The sequence below is a fragment of the Nuphar pumila genome, chromosome 7 (assembly GCF_984573655.1).
Source record: "Nuphar pumila chromosome 7, dmNupPumi1.hap1.1, whole genome shotgun sequence".
Classification (NCBI taxonomy): Eukaryota; Viridiplantae; Streptophyta; class Magnoliopsida; order Nymphaeales; family Nymphaeaceae; genus Nuphar; species Nuphar pumila.
Window position 1 is genome coordinate 3,812,636 of NC_143255.1, and position 16,529 is coordinate 3,829,164.

General features: G+C 35.9%; 1 protein-coding gene across 2 annotated transcripts; it reads left to right on the plus strand.

The window, feature by feature from the left end:
- Positions 1 to 12,940: 12,940 nt before the first annotated feature.
- On the plus strand, positions 12,941 to 16,298 carry LOC149830900 (pentatricopeptide repeat-containing protein At2g20540-like). Of its 2 annotated transcripts, XR_016432971.1 has the most exons (2): positions 12,942 to 15,275; positions 16,020 to 16,298. XR_016432971.1 is itself a non-coding variant. In XM_090011911.1 (1 exon), the coding sequence occupies exon 1, from the start codon at positions 13,249 to 13,251 to the stop codon at positions 14,935 to 14,937; it is 1,689 nt and encodes a 562-aa protein (XP_089868037.1). In that variant the 5' UTR covers positions 12,941 to 13,248; the 3' UTR covers positions 14,938 to 15,666. The 2 variants fall into 2 exon arrangements, 1 of the variants encoding a protein (XP_089868037.1); XM_090011911.1 differs by lacking the exon at positions 16,020 to 16,298 and having other exon boundaries at positions 12,941 to 15,666.
- The last annotated feature ends 231 nt before the right edge of the window (positions 16,299 to 16,529 follow it).

The following is a 16,529-nucleotide window of genomic DNA, read 5'->3' on the forward strand; positions in this document are numbered from 1 at the left end:
AACAAATAAAAAAGACTATTCAGATAAAGAGAGAACATTGGAATTTGAGAAGAAAGAACCCAACATGTCAACAAAGGAAAAATCGTAGCATGGTGAGCAATGGCAACCCATAAGACAAAACATGAAATCGACTACACAAATAAAACAAATATAATATGTTTTGAAAAGACTCTAGTTACCTTTTTACAAACCCTTAGAATGTCGACTTACTTGAAGTCATCATTCTCTTTGTATAGCATTAAATACCTCCTGTAAGAAATCCTTGTTAATATCTTTCTCAAGAATGTCGACTTACTTGTAGCCTTCATTCTCTCTATAGACTTTGAAAAATACAACATAAAGAAAACTCTTGACATGACTATGTACAAATAAATATCTCAAAGCATTTATTGTACTTATACTCATTTTAAGTAAAGAAGTACTTATGTACCACAAATCATTAATTAGGATAAAGATAAAACTACATGACAGCCTACAATCCAACGTTCAATGTACTATTGTAAGAAATAGATTTTTTACATAAAATATATATTACCTAAAATATTACAACGACTAGTGTACCCTATATTTTACTTTTATGGAAAGAAGACTTTCTCGAATTTCTCTAAAGATGTTTTTTTGAAATGACATGACATTTCACATCTCAAAAAGGCTACGATTTCAAAAAGTAACGACTACTTTTTTAAAGCTATATAAACACACTCAAATGAACTATTCACGACAAGGAATGAATATGTGAGCTTACAACGAGAAAAATTCTTATTCGATATTTGAAAGAGAGCCTAGAAAAAGAAAGAGAAGAGAAAGAGAAAAAGTCAAGAATAACTATTTGACAAAGAGTATCTTCTGAGTGAAAAGAACAGAACATTCTGAGAATCCTTCATTCGTGCATTCATATCATTCTGAAGGTTCTATAGGAAGTATTGTAACTTTCTGTTATTCACTGTATTCCTTCTTTGTTGAAAGAAGTAGACCTCTGTGTAAGAGGGTGTTGCCCTTCTCTGTTGAGAGAAGAAGACCTCTGTGTAAGAGGGTGTTGTCCTTCTCTGTTGAGAGAAGAAGACATCTATGGAAGAGGGTGTGACCCTTCTCTGTTGAGAGAATAAGACCTCTGAGGAAGAGGGTGTTATACTATTTATCCGGTGACTCGGATGTTATAGTGGAAAGCTCAAGTGGTTTGCTTGGGGACTGAATATAGGTCAGGGTTTTGACCGAACCAGTATAAATCCTGTGTTTATTGTGTTGTGCCTTATTGCTTTATTTTTTATTATATCAACTTGCATCGTATTTCACTATTCACCTCCCCTCTAGTGGGATTTCATTTGGTATCAAAGCAGGTTTGCTAGTTTTGACATAACAAGTCTTCCAGCACATATGGCATCTACCTCTTATGCTCGTGATATTGAAGGTCAACACGCATCTCGTCCTCCTTTCTTCAACGGCTCCAACTATAAATATTGGAAGTGCAGAATAGTTATATTTCTCAAATCCATAGATTTTGCTATATGGAAAATTGTTGAGCATCCATACACATTTCCTTCCATAGACTATAACTTATGGTCTGATAAAGAAAAGAAAATAGCAAACCTAAATGCAAAGGCTATGAATGCCTTATATTGTGCCATCGATCAGAATGAATTCAATAGAATATCTATATGTGAATCTGCATATGATATTTGACATTCTTTGGAGGTTATTCATGAAGGAACCAACAAAGTGAAAGAAGCCAAATCTCATCTTTTGTCAGAAAATATGAGTTGTTCAAAATGAACAAAGATGAACCCATCACAGAGATGTTCACCAGATTCACCAACATCACCAACGATCTGCAATCTCTGGGTGTAACCCACTCTTAGACAGAAAAGGTGAAGAAAATCTTGAGATCTCTCACAACTGATTGGGAGAAAAAGACTATTGCTATTGAAGAAGCTCAAAATTTGTCCAAACTTACCCTGAACGATTTAATAGGCAATCTTATGGCCTATGAAGTCCATATGAAGGAAAGAAGGGAAGAGGAACAACTTTTGAAGAAAACTCTAGCCTTCCCAGCCCTTTCTGAGGACGAGGACTCAGAAAAAGAAACTGAGATTGCGCTACTCACCAGAAAATTCCAGCGCTTTATGAGAAGGAACCGGCTTCCAAATAAGCACAAAGAAAGAAAAGACCCAAAAGAAGATTCTATGTGCTACCAGTGTAATAAGCCAGGTCACCTGAGACGTGATTGTCCTCTTCTCAAAAGAAAATCCAAGACTGAGGAACCAAAGAAAAGGTTCTTCAAGAAAAAGGCTCTGCATGCTCAATGGGATGATTCAGAACCATCCACCAGTGAAGAGTCAAATGATGATGAAGCAAAAACCGCCAACATGTGCTTCATGGCAGAAAGCTCTCTAAGTGAAACTCTTGATTTCTCCTTTGAAGAACTTCAAAATGCTTTTCAGAAACTTTTTGAAGAATCAAGGAAAACGATTCTAAAAGATAAACAGTTGAAATCTGAGAATCTAGAGCTCATTTTGAAAAATGAAAAACTCAGTATTGAAAATTCTGAATTACAAAAGAAAAATCTTCTTATTACTTCTGAAATCTCTTCTACCAGCTCCAAGACTAAAAATCTGCAAGTAGAAATTTCAGAATTAAAAAGTAAAACTGAGAACCTTATGAAAACAGTTTTCAAGTTTACTAAAGGAAAAGAGAACTTGGATAAACTCCTATCCTCTTAAAAAGTGTCTTTTTTACAAGAATGGTATTGGCTACTCTCATTTTAAAAAACCTTCTTGTATGAATCAAAAGACCACGTTTGTGAAAAGTTCTTCTGAACCTAAAAAGGAGTATTATAATTTTAACTTCTTGAACTCCTCTAAGGCTGTAGACAGACTCAAATCTAAATGGATATGGGTTCCAAAGTCTAACAAAAAGGGACCCGACTGGGTACCAAAAAGAAATTTTACTTAATGTCTTGCAGGCTCCAAACAAGAATAACAGATGGATACTAGACAGTGGATGTTCAAAACACATGACTGGACATTCAGATCTCTTTGTTGTTCTTCATAAAAAAGAAGGAGGAACTGTCACCTTTGGAGATAACAACAAAGGTTTGATAATAGGTATTGGTAATATTGGAAATATAGATAAACCGCTTATCAAAGACGTTCTCCTGGTTAAAGGCTTAAAACATAACCTTCTAAGTATTAGTCAAATGTGTGATACAGGTTATAATGTTAGCTTTAATCATAATGCTTGTCTTATAGCAGACACCAACGAAAATATTATCTTAAAAGGTATAAGAAAAAATATTATATATGAACTATACCTAGAAAACATCACAGAACATTGCCTCATAGCTAATAATGACTCTCAATATCTATGACACATGAGAATGTGTCATGTCAATTCTAAGTACATGTCTAAATTAGCTAAAGATAAGTTAGTACGTGGGTTACCCAAAATATCTTTTAAAAAGGATTATTTTTGTGATGCATGTCAATTAGGAAAACTGTCTAAATCATCTTTTAAATTAAAAAATATCATTTCAAGCAAAAGACCTCTAGAGCTTCTCCACCTAGATCTCTTTAGTCCTTCTAGAGTAGCTAGTCATAATCACAATAAATACGTTTTTGTCATTGTAGATGACTACTCAAGATTTACTTGGGTAATATTTTTGAAAAACAAAAGTGATACGTTTTGTCAATTTGAAATTTTATGTAAAAAATTACAGAATGAAAAATCTTGTTCTATTGTTAAAATCCGTAGTGACCATGGGGGAGAATTTGAAAATGAACTTTTTGTAAATTTTTGTAACTTGCATGGCATCTCTCATAACTTTGCCTTTCCTAGAGTTGCACCTCAAAATGGTGTAGTAGAAAGAAATAATAGAACCCTTCAGGAATCTGCTAGAACTATGCTCCAACACAATAATCTTGCTAAATCTTTTTGGGCAGAAGCTGTTAATACTGCATGCTACATAACAAATAGAGTTCTCATTAGACCCTTATTAAATAAAACTCCCTATGAATTATTCTATGACAGGACTCCAAGAATAGACTATTTCAAAGTCTTTGGATGTAAATGCTTTATCCTAAACACAAAAGATAGCCTAGATAAATTTGATGCTAAATCCATTGAAGGCATATTTTTAGGATATTCAAGTCATAGTAAAGCATACAAGGTTTTCAATAAGAGTTCTAATTCTATTGAAGAATCTATGCATGTTAGTTCTGTGAATCTATTGATCAATCTGTTCATAAGCAAACTAACGATGATGATGTTGAAAGTACAGATTTATTTTTAGATAACACAGCTAAGTCTAATGAAGATGATCATCAAAGAACATTTGTCGATATCAAAGATCATCCTCAAAAGCAGATTTTGGGAGACCTGACAATGGGGGTTCAGACTAGAGCTCAACTAGAACGGATTGCAAATATGGCATTCATTTATCAACTTGAACCAAAGAAGATTGATGAAGCCATCATCGATGAGTTCTGGATGCTAGCCATGACTGAAGAACTGAATCAATTCCAAAGGAATGAAGTTTGGGATATTGTACCAAGACCAAAGGATCATCCGATCATTGGGACAAGATGGATCTTCAGAAACAAGCTAGATGAAATAGGTAATGTTATAAGAAACAAGGCCAGACTAGTAGCTCAAGGATACAACCAGGAGGAATGTATTGATTTTGATGAAACATTTGCTCTTGTTGCTAGACTTGAATTTATTAGAATGTTTTTAGCATATGCAAGCTATATGGATTTCAAATTATATCAAATGGATGTTAAAAGTGCCTTTTTAAATGGTTTTATAAATGAAGAAGTTTATGTAAAACAACCTCCAGGATTTGAAAATGAACAATATCCAGATCATGTTTTCAAACTAAAACGTGCTTTATATGGCTTAAAACAATCACCTCGTGCTTGGTATGACAGGCTCAAAACCTTTCTATTAAAAACTGGTTTTTCTGTAGGCAAAGCAGACTCGACATTATTTGTGAAAATAGTGAATAATCATACCCTAATTGTTCAAATATATGTAGACGATATCATCTTTGAATCTACTAACAACACTCTCTGTGAAGAATTTTCTAAGTCCATGCAGAAGGAATTCAAAATAAGTATGATGGGAGAACTCAACTACTTTCTTGGACTGCATATTAAGCAAACCAAGGATGGAGTTTTCATCAATCAATCTAAGTATGCTCGTGAACTTCTGAAGAGGATCAACATGAACTCAACTGCTTCAAAAACCACTCCTATGAGCACTACTACTGTTTTGGACAAAGATGAAGATGGTAAGTTTGCGGATACAAAGGTATACCGAGGTATGATAGGATCACTACTATATTTAACTGCTAGCCGTCCAGATATTATGTTTTGTGTTTGCTTGTGTGCTAGATTTCAGTCAAATCCAAAAGAATCACATCTTAAAGCTGTAAAAAGAATAATGAGATATTTAAAAGAAAGTTGATTTTGGATTATTCTATTCAAAATCCTCTATATTTGATCTAATCTCATACAGCGATGCTGACTTTGCTGGAAGTAAATCTGACAGAAAAAGCACAAGTGGAACATGTCATATGCTAGGGCACTCACTAGTATCATGGTTCAGTAAGAAACAAAACTGTGTATCCTTATCAACTACTGAAGCTGAATACATTGCTGCTAGCCTAGCTTGTACACAAGTTATCTGGATGAAACAAACCTTAAAAGATTTTGGTTTAAATTTTGAAAATACAACTATTTTCTGTGATAATACTAGTGCTATAAACTTATCTAAGAATCTTATTTTACACTCACGAACTAAGCACATTCAAATAAGACACCACTTCTTAAGAGAACAAGTCTTAAACAACATAATTAAACTCGAATTCATACCCACTAATCAACAGTTAGTAGACATATTCACTAAACCATTGAAACATGAGGACTTTACACGAATTAGAAGAGAACTAGGAATATGCAAACTAAGTGACTTATAAATTAATCACATTTATTAAAATTAATACTTCTTATAAGTTATGTTAAAATCTTATTTTAAAAGGTTTTTCTTCTTATCGATTTTTTGTTAGTCAAACTAGGTTTCCATATTCACGTATACACTAAACTCTTATACGACACATTCTTTGTGTCTTTCAACTTGTCAGCTTTCAAGTACACATCCATAATGACTTCTTGTCCTATTTCCTTTCACTCATATCAATAAGAACTAATTATATTAAAGTAAAAGCTATCATGACATTGTTCACATCACTCATCTCATAACTCCTTTATTATTTTTATCCTTTTGTGAAAACTTCTCTTACGATAAGTTGGTTCACCTTCAACATATTATTTTATGAGAAATCTTGTTTTTCAAATTTTAGTCAAAATCGAATGATTATCTTTTTAGTTCTTTTTACCTTCTTCTAAAGATCTAGTTGTTATGTTTTACGTATAATTTTTACTATATCATTTGTTATATCATATATTATGTACACTCTATTTCTATCATGTCTTCCTTTCCTCCTATCGAGACATTTCACTAAAATCTTAATGCCTTTTATGGAAAAAATTCAAATGATTATCCTCTCGTACCACCTTTTAAGTTGTTATATTTCACGTAAATTTTTACTATATCATCTATTATATCATAGCTTAAGAACAATCTATTATCATCTCTTCATGCTTTACATCTTTTACGAAAAAGTGTTGTAACATTCTCTTTTCAAAAACTTGTACTCCACTCATAAGTATGATTTGTATCTCCTTTTTATCTCTCTCTCTCTCTCTACATTATACGAAGTACCTTTCCATCCGTGATCATGACTCTCTCATATATTTTATATCTCTCTTCAATCGAGAATCATCAAAACCTTGTCCTTTAGCAAAACTTAATTTCTTATCTATCATAACTCCACTTTATGTCATCTCCTATTTAACATCAAGTGATGGTTGTCCTTTTATGACCACTCTCATTTCTCTACATATCCGTATCACCCTTCTTTATATCTATTCACACTTCTTTCACGTATACCAAAATATATATTTCTTAAATAAGAAATTATTGCATCCCCTCATACATTCCTGTTTGTCCTATTCCAAACTCATCCTTCACGCATTTGGAAAGCTTTCACATAAAGTAAATTTTTTGAAAAGTTGTTTGTTCTTATTAGGTCATTATTCACTTTATAACTTTTCTTACATGATCTTCACGAAAATCTTTAAAAACTCTTGAATAATTAAGTTTAATATGTCACTCCATAGTCAATTCATGACACTTCTCACTATTCAACAAACTCGCCCATAGTAATTTTGATAGATATATAGAAAAATCATTTCGAAACTATGTCCTTCTTAACATATATACTAATATAATACACTATCTTCCAAAATTGATTTGATTTATCATTCACAAACTTCTTATTTTACAACTCACGCATTTCCTCTTTCAGCTAAAATCTAAAAATCCTTCACTTCCAATGTCATTCATTTCTTATCACCATTATTTTTCTTCTTCTATTTATTACATTGATTCATATCTCATTCCCTACGAATATCTCTACTCTCTTACAAACTCTTTCCAAGTTTTATTTCTCTCTTGCTCGTTCTTCCTAAGCTCTTGCCATGACTTCCTCCTCAAACAATGTAATCACTGCCGCCGATCTAAGGTATCCCGATCTATTTCACCACTACAACTCACTCTGCTCACGACCAATTCATGAAGGTAAATTGGTTCACTACGACGACTTCGTATTATTTGACCTAGAAAGATCTCTCCTCGAACTTAAACACTTACTAGGATCTTCATCCCAAGCTGCTTACTATCCCGAACTCGTCCGACTCTTCTACACAAATTTTTCCTCTGATCAATGAGCAAACTACCATCACCACCAAAGTACGCGGACGCCTGATGTTCTTTAATGCTTCCTCATTAGGCAGAATTCTAAACCTTCCTTCCAGAGGCATAAACCTAGACAACATAGTACCACTCGACCGGTCGGTACTTCGAAAAATTCTTCTCTGTGCCAACTGCTCACACCTTCCCTGGCACATGAGGAATCTCCAACCTCATGCTCAACTGCTTGCCCAGATTCTTCTCCACAATATCTATCCCAAGCCTCCATGCAAGGGATTAGTACCAAGAAAAATCTCTCTCCTTCTTTACGCAATTTTTTGTTCTACTCAGATAAATTGGTCCAACATTCTTTTCGACCTTTTTATTCGCTATAAAAAAATCCAGCCTCTTCTTTTCGGGTGTTTTATAACTCCCATTTTAAAATACTTCAAAATACCCCTTCAAAATGAAGCTATCCTCTATCCCTCTCAGGTCCTCGATGCTACTTCCTTCAATCTAAGGTCCCTGCACCTTCCCGGCTCTGATGAAGAAGATCCAACATCCAACAATTTATTTTTTAGACTGTACTAGCTGTACTTTATTCGATATGTAATAACTTTACATTATTTTTTGTCTGTAATAACTTTAAATAATTTTGGTCTGTAATAACTCTCTTACTCTGATCCCTTCCTTTTTGTCCATGACAAAGAGGGAGAAAACCTGTCTCCATTATTGGAGAAAAATACTCGTATTTAACATTTTTCAATATTTTTATGATAAGTATTCTTTCTATGCATAATGTCTTTTTGACAGGGGGAGCATATTTTGTCATCATAAAAAAGGAAGAGAATGTTGAGAAACTTTGTTTTGATGTCACATAATATGATACACTGTCTTATTTGATTTCATATAATATGATAATATGTCTTCTTGAAAAATGTTATATTATGACTAGATATGCTTTGCCATATATCTAACGAGTATTTGATGCAAGGATATCTCACTCAAAAAGGATGGAGACCTCCTGTTCAAGTACAACTATGGTGCAATCATACTCCTTGAAGAAAAAGCTTTTTGAGCCATGCACTCCTAAAGACAATCTAAAGAGATCGGCTTCCTCAAGTTGAAGATTTTTTCTTCTTTAGAGTCATATGTAACAGAACCTTCAGAAACATGCATATTGCATATTACATACTCATTCATAAAAGCTATTTCATAAAAGTATACAATAGTTTCAAAAAGCTCTTTTTTGAAAACAAATAATTGTACCTTCTTACAACCGTTTATGAAAAAAGATATTTTGACATGATTTCAAAATGTAATAATTGTACCTTATATCATATACAAGACAACTTGAAAAGTAATGATTTTAAAAGTAGGAAAAAGACAAAACATGAAATCGGCTACACAAAAAAAACAAATATAATATTATTTTGAAAAGACTCTAGTTATCTTCTTTAAAGAAATGATTTCAAATATAGGAAAAAGACAAAACATGAAATCGGCTACACAAAGAAAACAAATATAATATGTTTTGAAAAGACTCTAGTTACCTTCTTTAAAGAAATGATTTCAAATATAGGAAAAAGACAAAACATGAAATCAACTACACAAATAAAACAAATATAATATGTTTTGAAAAGACTCTAGTTACCTTTTTACAAACCCTTAGAATGTCGACTTACTTGAAGTCATCATTCTCTTTGTATAGCATTAAATACCTCCTGTAAGAAATCCTTGTTAATATCCTTCTCAAGAATGTCGACTTACTTGTAGCCTTCATTCTCTCTATAGACTATGAAAAATACAACATAAAGAAAACTCTTGACATGACTATGTACAAATAAATATCTCAAAGCATTTATTGTACTTATACTCATTTTAAGTAAAGAAGTACTTATGTACCACAAATCATTAATTAGGATAAAGATAAAACTACATGACAGCCTACAATCTAACGTTCAATGTACTATTGTAAGAAATAGATTTTTTACATAAAATATATATTACCTAAAATATTACAACGACTAGTGTACCCTATATTTTACTTTTATGGAAAGAAGACTTTCTCGAATTTCTCTAAAGATGTTTTTTTGAAATGACATGACATTTCACATCTCAAAAAGGCTACGATTTCAAAAAGTAACGACTACTTTTTTAAAGCTATATAAACACACTCAAATGAACTATTCACGACAAGGAATGAATATGTGAGCTTACAACGAGAAAAATTCTTATTCGATATTTGAAAGAGAGCCTAGAAAAAGAAAGAGAAGAGAAAGAGAAAAAGTCAAGAATAACTATTTGACAAAGAGTATCTTCTGAGTGAAAAGAACAGAACATTCTGAGAATCCTTCATTCGTGCATTCATATCATTCTGAAGGTTCTATAGGAAGTATTGTAACTTTCTGTTATTCACTGTATTCCTTCTTTGTTGAAAGAAGTAGACCTCTGTGTAAGAGGGTGTTGCCCTTCTCTGTTGAGAGAAGAAGACCTCTGTGTAAGAGGGTGTTGTCCTTCTCTGTTGAGAGAAGAAGACATCTATGGAAGAGGGTGTGACCCTTCTCTGTTGAGAGAATAAGACCTCTGAGGAAGAGGGTGTTATACTATTTATCCGGTGACTCGGATGTTATAGTGGAAAGCTCAAGTGGTTTGCTTGGGGACTGAATATAGGTCAGGGTTTTGACCGAACCAGTATAAATCCTGTGTTTATTGTGTTGTGCCTTATTGCTTTATTTTTTATTATATCAACTTGCATCGTATTTCACTATTCACCTCCCCTCTAGTGGAATTTCAAACCTACCATTACTAAAAATAATAATTATAGGGGAATACAAAAGCAGCAATACCCACAAAATAACATCAATTTGAAAAATTAAAAAAACTCCAATAAACAAACAAAAACCCCTACTTCTAAAACACAAAATGGATAAAAGAGACGTCCTTTTCGAATTTGAAGACAATAGAAAGAGGAAGAAACCGCGTTGGAGTGTTCTCTCTATACTTCGTAACAAATACAACACAATGAAATAAACTAAAACCGATATTAAAAAAAGAAACCCCAAAGGCCAATAACACCACACAAATATACTAGCAAAAACAATTGAAGCCAACAACCATAAAACCATAAAACTTTTTTACAGCTGATCTTTGCCTCGATCCACTCTAGGGTTTCCAAAATCCTAGGGGTGGCAATCGGGTCGGGTTGGCGGTTCAGAATACCTCAACACGAACACGACCCATTTATTAAACGGGTCGGATGTGGCAAACACGAACATGACCCATATATTTAACGGGTAACCGGACATGACACGGTTAACCTATTTAATAAACGGGTCGGGTCGACACGACACAATTATATGACACGGTGACCCGTTTATTAAACGGGTCGACCCGATAACATAGAAACGATAACCGCAGAGGCGCACACCACCACTAGAGAGGAGAGGTCTCGGCTGCGGCTGGGTAGGAAGGAGTTAGGTGGGTGACTAAAGTGTAAAGTTAGGAGTTAGGGTTAGATAAGTTTTATATATATATATATATATATATATATATATATATATATACACGGGTTGCGGGTTGACGGGTTTGTGTAAACGGGTTGACCCGTATATATATATATATATATATATATATATATATATATATATATACGAGTTGCGGGTTCGTGTAAACGGGTTGACCTGCCCGCCTGACCCGTTTATTAAACGGGTTGACGGGTTGGCATACCCCTAACACAAACACGACCAGTTTAATAAACGAGTTAGGCGGGTCAACCCATTTACGACACAAACCCGTTTAAGCCAAACCCTAACCCAGCTAAGAAGCGGGTTGGCGGGTCGGGTCAGATTTTGCCACCCCTACAAAATCCATGAAGAGCAAAGAATCGAAGGAAATGGAGATGGAGAGGGAGAGAGTCGCCGGCTCAAACATAAAAAAGGAGACCTAACTGTTGCCCCCAAGAAAAACCCTAAAGGGAAATAACAAAGAAAACCCTAACAAGTTTTAGAGAGAGAAAAAAAATAAAAGAACCGCTCCGCACAATCAATTGACAAAGAGAGAGGGCTCGAGCAAGGATCCCCTTACCTGAAGGGAGAGATCAGTTGAGAGAGAGGGGAAAGGGCACACTGGCCGTTTTGTACGATGCTTAGGCAATGGGTGAGTCCTTCGAATTTGTAGGGAGGTCAAAATGAGCCTTCGACAATGGACAAGGTTTGCAGGCAGAAATAAAGGGTGAGAGAGCTTAAACAATGCTTCGATTTGATGATTACAAAGAGGGAGAGGGAGACATAAGGAGAAAGAAATGAAGGCAATATGAAAGGGCAGGAAAGGGATGCTATACTACCTCCATCTCTTTCTCATTTTGTCTCCCTCTCCTGTAACCGTCAGAGCTCTCTCTACCTACAACCCTCGTCCATTGTCGGAGGCCTGTTATCGTCGACCAGTCTCTCTTGCTCTCGAGCTCGATCTTTCTGCAATTGTTGACGGATTCTTACAATTTTAACTTAAAAATTTATGATTTTTTTTAAACAGTTAAGTTAAAGATTCTGGATGGTTTGGCGTACAATTAATCATTTTAACTAAATTAAAATACGAATAATATTTATTATTAAAATTTATTTTAATTTAATTTCAATAATTTTAAAATCTCTTGCATCGCCCAAGCATTAGTTAATTAGTAAATTATATTTGTTGTTAATTAATTTAGAATTTAAGAGTAAATAAAATTAATTTTATTATATACTTATAATTAAAATATTATTATTAAATTTATAATATTTTTAAAAAGGTATTTGAGTTTGGATCTTAACTGCAATTATAGAAGATAAATCCACTTAGTTTCAGGTTTGAAATATCCAATTGAAACATGCTTGGATTCATTGGATATTAAAACCATTTAAATTTGGATTATTGATGGAGATTCAAGTTGGTCTACCTACATGAGTTACTTTTGGATCCGATTCAAGTGGATCTACCCTTGGTGTGAAGTGTGAACCCCAATTTGAACCTTTTGTATCGTCTTTTTGGGTTTGAACTTATAATGCCCAACTGATTGAGAAATAGGTTGGGTTTTGACCCAGAAGTAAAAAACCCATCTCAAAAGGGTGTTCACGCATGGGAGTGAGTGGGAGTGGGTCATCTCTTCACGCATCCCAAGAAAACCCTGCTGCCATCTTGCCATCACCCGAACTCTCTCTCTTGCCTCTCTCTCCTCTGCTCGTGTTGCAGGACCACTACCGGCGTTCCACCGCCGTCGACGCCGGCAGCAGCACCCTGGTGCTGCCGGACGCCCGTGACAGAGCCACCACCGCAGCAGCACCCTGGTGCTTCGGGACGCCCGTGGCAGAGCCACCACCGCAGCAGCACCCTGGTGCTTCCGGACGCCCGTGACAGAGCCACCACCGCTACTGCCTGGTGCTTCAAAACCTTTATCACCCATCAATGCGTCATGCACTCCTGCCCATCCGAAAATTGTGCAGCAGTGCCGCCATCAACGCCCTCTACCCTTCCCCTTCGCCCACTGAGGCCCTTATCTCCCAAACTGTAACGTTCCTTCGCGAAACGCCATGTACCACCATGGCCAATCTCGCTCCTCTGCACGCCCGCCTCGTTGTCGCCGGCCTCTCCGACGATGCCAACCTCTCTGGCCACCTCGTCAGGCTCTGCGCCCTCTCCCTGTCCGATGGGTCTATCTCCCATGCGCTCCTCTACCTCACCCACCTCTCCAAACCCACCGTTTTCTCCTTCAACACCATCATCAAAGGCTACCTCATTAGGTCGCTTCCTGCGCTTGCCATTGATTTCTTCAAGCACCAGATGGTTCGGCCCGGAGTTTTGCCGAATGAGTACACGCTTCCCCTCCTGATCAATGCTTCTGCGCGCCTGAATCAGGTCTACGAAGGTGAGATCCTCCATTGCACTGTGTACAAACTGGGGTTTGATTTGGTTTTGCCCGTTTCGAATTCCTTGATCCATATGTATGGGAATTGTGGGCATCTGGATAGCGCTCGTCAAGTATTTGACGAAATGCCGCTGAGAGATTTGGTATCTTGGAACTCTATGGTTGATGGATATGTGAAAATTGGAGATATCGCTGTCGCTGAGGGGTTGTTTTGGGATATGCCCGAGCGGAATGTGATTTCGTGGAACACTTTGATTTCTGGATACGTGCAGAATCAGAGGTTTAAGAAGGGCTTGTGGGTTTTCTTTAGGATGGTGAATGGGTTGGGGGAACGACCGGATGATGCGACATTCGTTAGTGTGTTGTCGGCTTGCGCACATTTGCGGTCAGCTCGTTTTGGTAAGGCAATTCATGGCTACTTTGTTAGGAACTTCTTTCAGCATTCTGTTGCCTTGGACACTGCTCTGGTGAAATTTTATTGCAAATGTGACATGCTGAGCAATGCTTATCATGTGTTCGAGGAAATGCCTCAAAGAGATTTGATTTGCTGGAATGCGATGATTGCGGGGAATGCTAAACTTGGAAAGGGAGGGAATGCTACAATTCTCTTCTCACGGATGCTGAAGGAAGAGGTGAAACCTGATGACATCACTTTTATTGGTCTTCTGACTGCTTGTGCTCATGCTGGTTTGGTCGGGGAGGGTCATGTATATTTTGAGAGCATGACTTCTGATTTTGGTATCAAACCTAAGTTTGCTCACTATTGGTGCATGGTTGATCTTTACTTTCGTTCTGGTGATCTAGAGAAGGCACTTGAAGTGATTAAGAGCATGCCAATGGATTATCAGTCTTCTATATGGGGTATTATTTTTGCAGTTGCAAGGATTTATGGGGAAACAGAAGTTGGAGAGTATGTGGGTAGGCGATTAATTGAATTGGAACCATATAATAGTAGCCGATATGCACCCCTGATGAATTTGTACGCTGCTGCCGGAAAGTGGGTTGACTATAAAGCTATATGTGAGATGATGAAGGAAATAGGTTTAAAAAGAGTGCCTGCTAGTACATTGATCGACTTGAACAATGTTATTCATGAATTTGATTTGGGGGACAGAACACACCCAGAAATGCAGAAAATTCATTCAGTTTTGGAGGTGGTAGCAAAGAAACTGAATATACTGATTCCTGCTGCTGAAGATGAAGCCTTGAAGGCCTGTAGAGAGGCATGATCATTGAAGTGGAGGCCATAAGGCTACACTCTGTTTTCTACATAGAATCAGCGGTTGCAGATTGAACTTAACGGTTTGGAATTCAGCTTGAACTGGACGCAACTTTTTCCTAAGGGCCTGCAATTCACAGGTTTTGGCTTGAAAGAAGGTGATTGTTCGTGAGGATTTTCAATGGATGTTGGGATTTAAGGGCCATAGAAGTTCAAACTTAGCTTTGTTTAGCCTCAGATATTTTGGCAGTTTTAATCTGATGAATGGGTTGAATGAGAAAATTTCAGCTTGTTTCTTTTAATGCCCAGGCTGGTAGAGAACTGACATTGGACTCACACTTTTTTAAGGTATTTGTGCTGACATTTTAGGACAAAATGTTTGTAGTACACAATAAACAGGCAACTGGTGCTATTGAGAATTGAGACCCGTAGCTTGTAATTGAGCACATTAAGTGATTATTTTAAACACTCCTGACATCATGAGTGGTTGTGAGCCCAGAGGTCTTCTTGTTGTATAATTTTTTTAGAATGTAATGTTTGATAATATCTTTTCCAGATAAGCCTGAGCTAAAATTTCTTTGACCAAGTTATTTGCATATTGCTCATCCTTGTGTAGATTATCAAAAACAACACTTGTTGCTGTCCTACAATATGATCTGCACAGTAAATACAATAATGTCACCTTCCAAAATTTTAGCTGGTTTGCCAACAACGAGGTGGTTTTCTGAAAAAAAAAAGAGAATATTGCCTATCATACAGTGGTTCCATTAACATTTCTATCAAAAGCAGGAAAATCAGTGATGCTTCTTGCCTCTGCTTCCCAATTGCCTTTAAACTGGAAACCTAGCATCATCATTTCCAATTTTTTTCTGATCTAACATTAATTTTCCTTTTCTTTTACCTCATTTAAATTTCCTTTAAAACTTTTAGGATCATAAGGAAGGATTTTGCAGTGGATGGTCCCATCTTTTTGCCTTTTGTTGCTTAGCTTTTCCTTGGATTATTGTGTTAAACAATTCTATCTTTCTTCAGTTGGTTAAAAGATGACTCTTATTTGAGTTATATCTAAGTTCTTTATTTTTCTGATTGCAGGAATGCATTTGAATAAAGCACTATACTCTTTCAGTTATATGTGTGTCACTGCTGAGTGCTGGTGCTGTAGGAATTCTGTTAACTGGAAATTATGTTCTAGTCATTCCTCTCTCATATTTCTGTTCCTTCCTGAAACCAGTTTGATTTTTTTTTTCAGAAAGGTTGACAGTTGACATAGATTTTAGGTTCCAGTTTGAAATTGCAAGGCCAACTGCAGCCTACACCGAGTTATCTAACACTCTCCCTTCAGTGTTTGTTGGGACTGAGGAGAAACTGAACAAGGTTATAATTTCATTAAACTTATTTAGAGGTAAAATTTTGGACTATAATTTTGAATGATCCTGCTCAAGATGGCAACTTTATATTTCAAGATGGCAATATACTTTAAAGTTTAAAGAGTTATGTATATGGAGGAATGTTTAAGCATTTGCTCTATTCAAAATATGTTTTCAGAATGTTGAGGTTGTATTCGGTCCACGTGTTTTCTCTTCATTAATCCTTTATAAACTT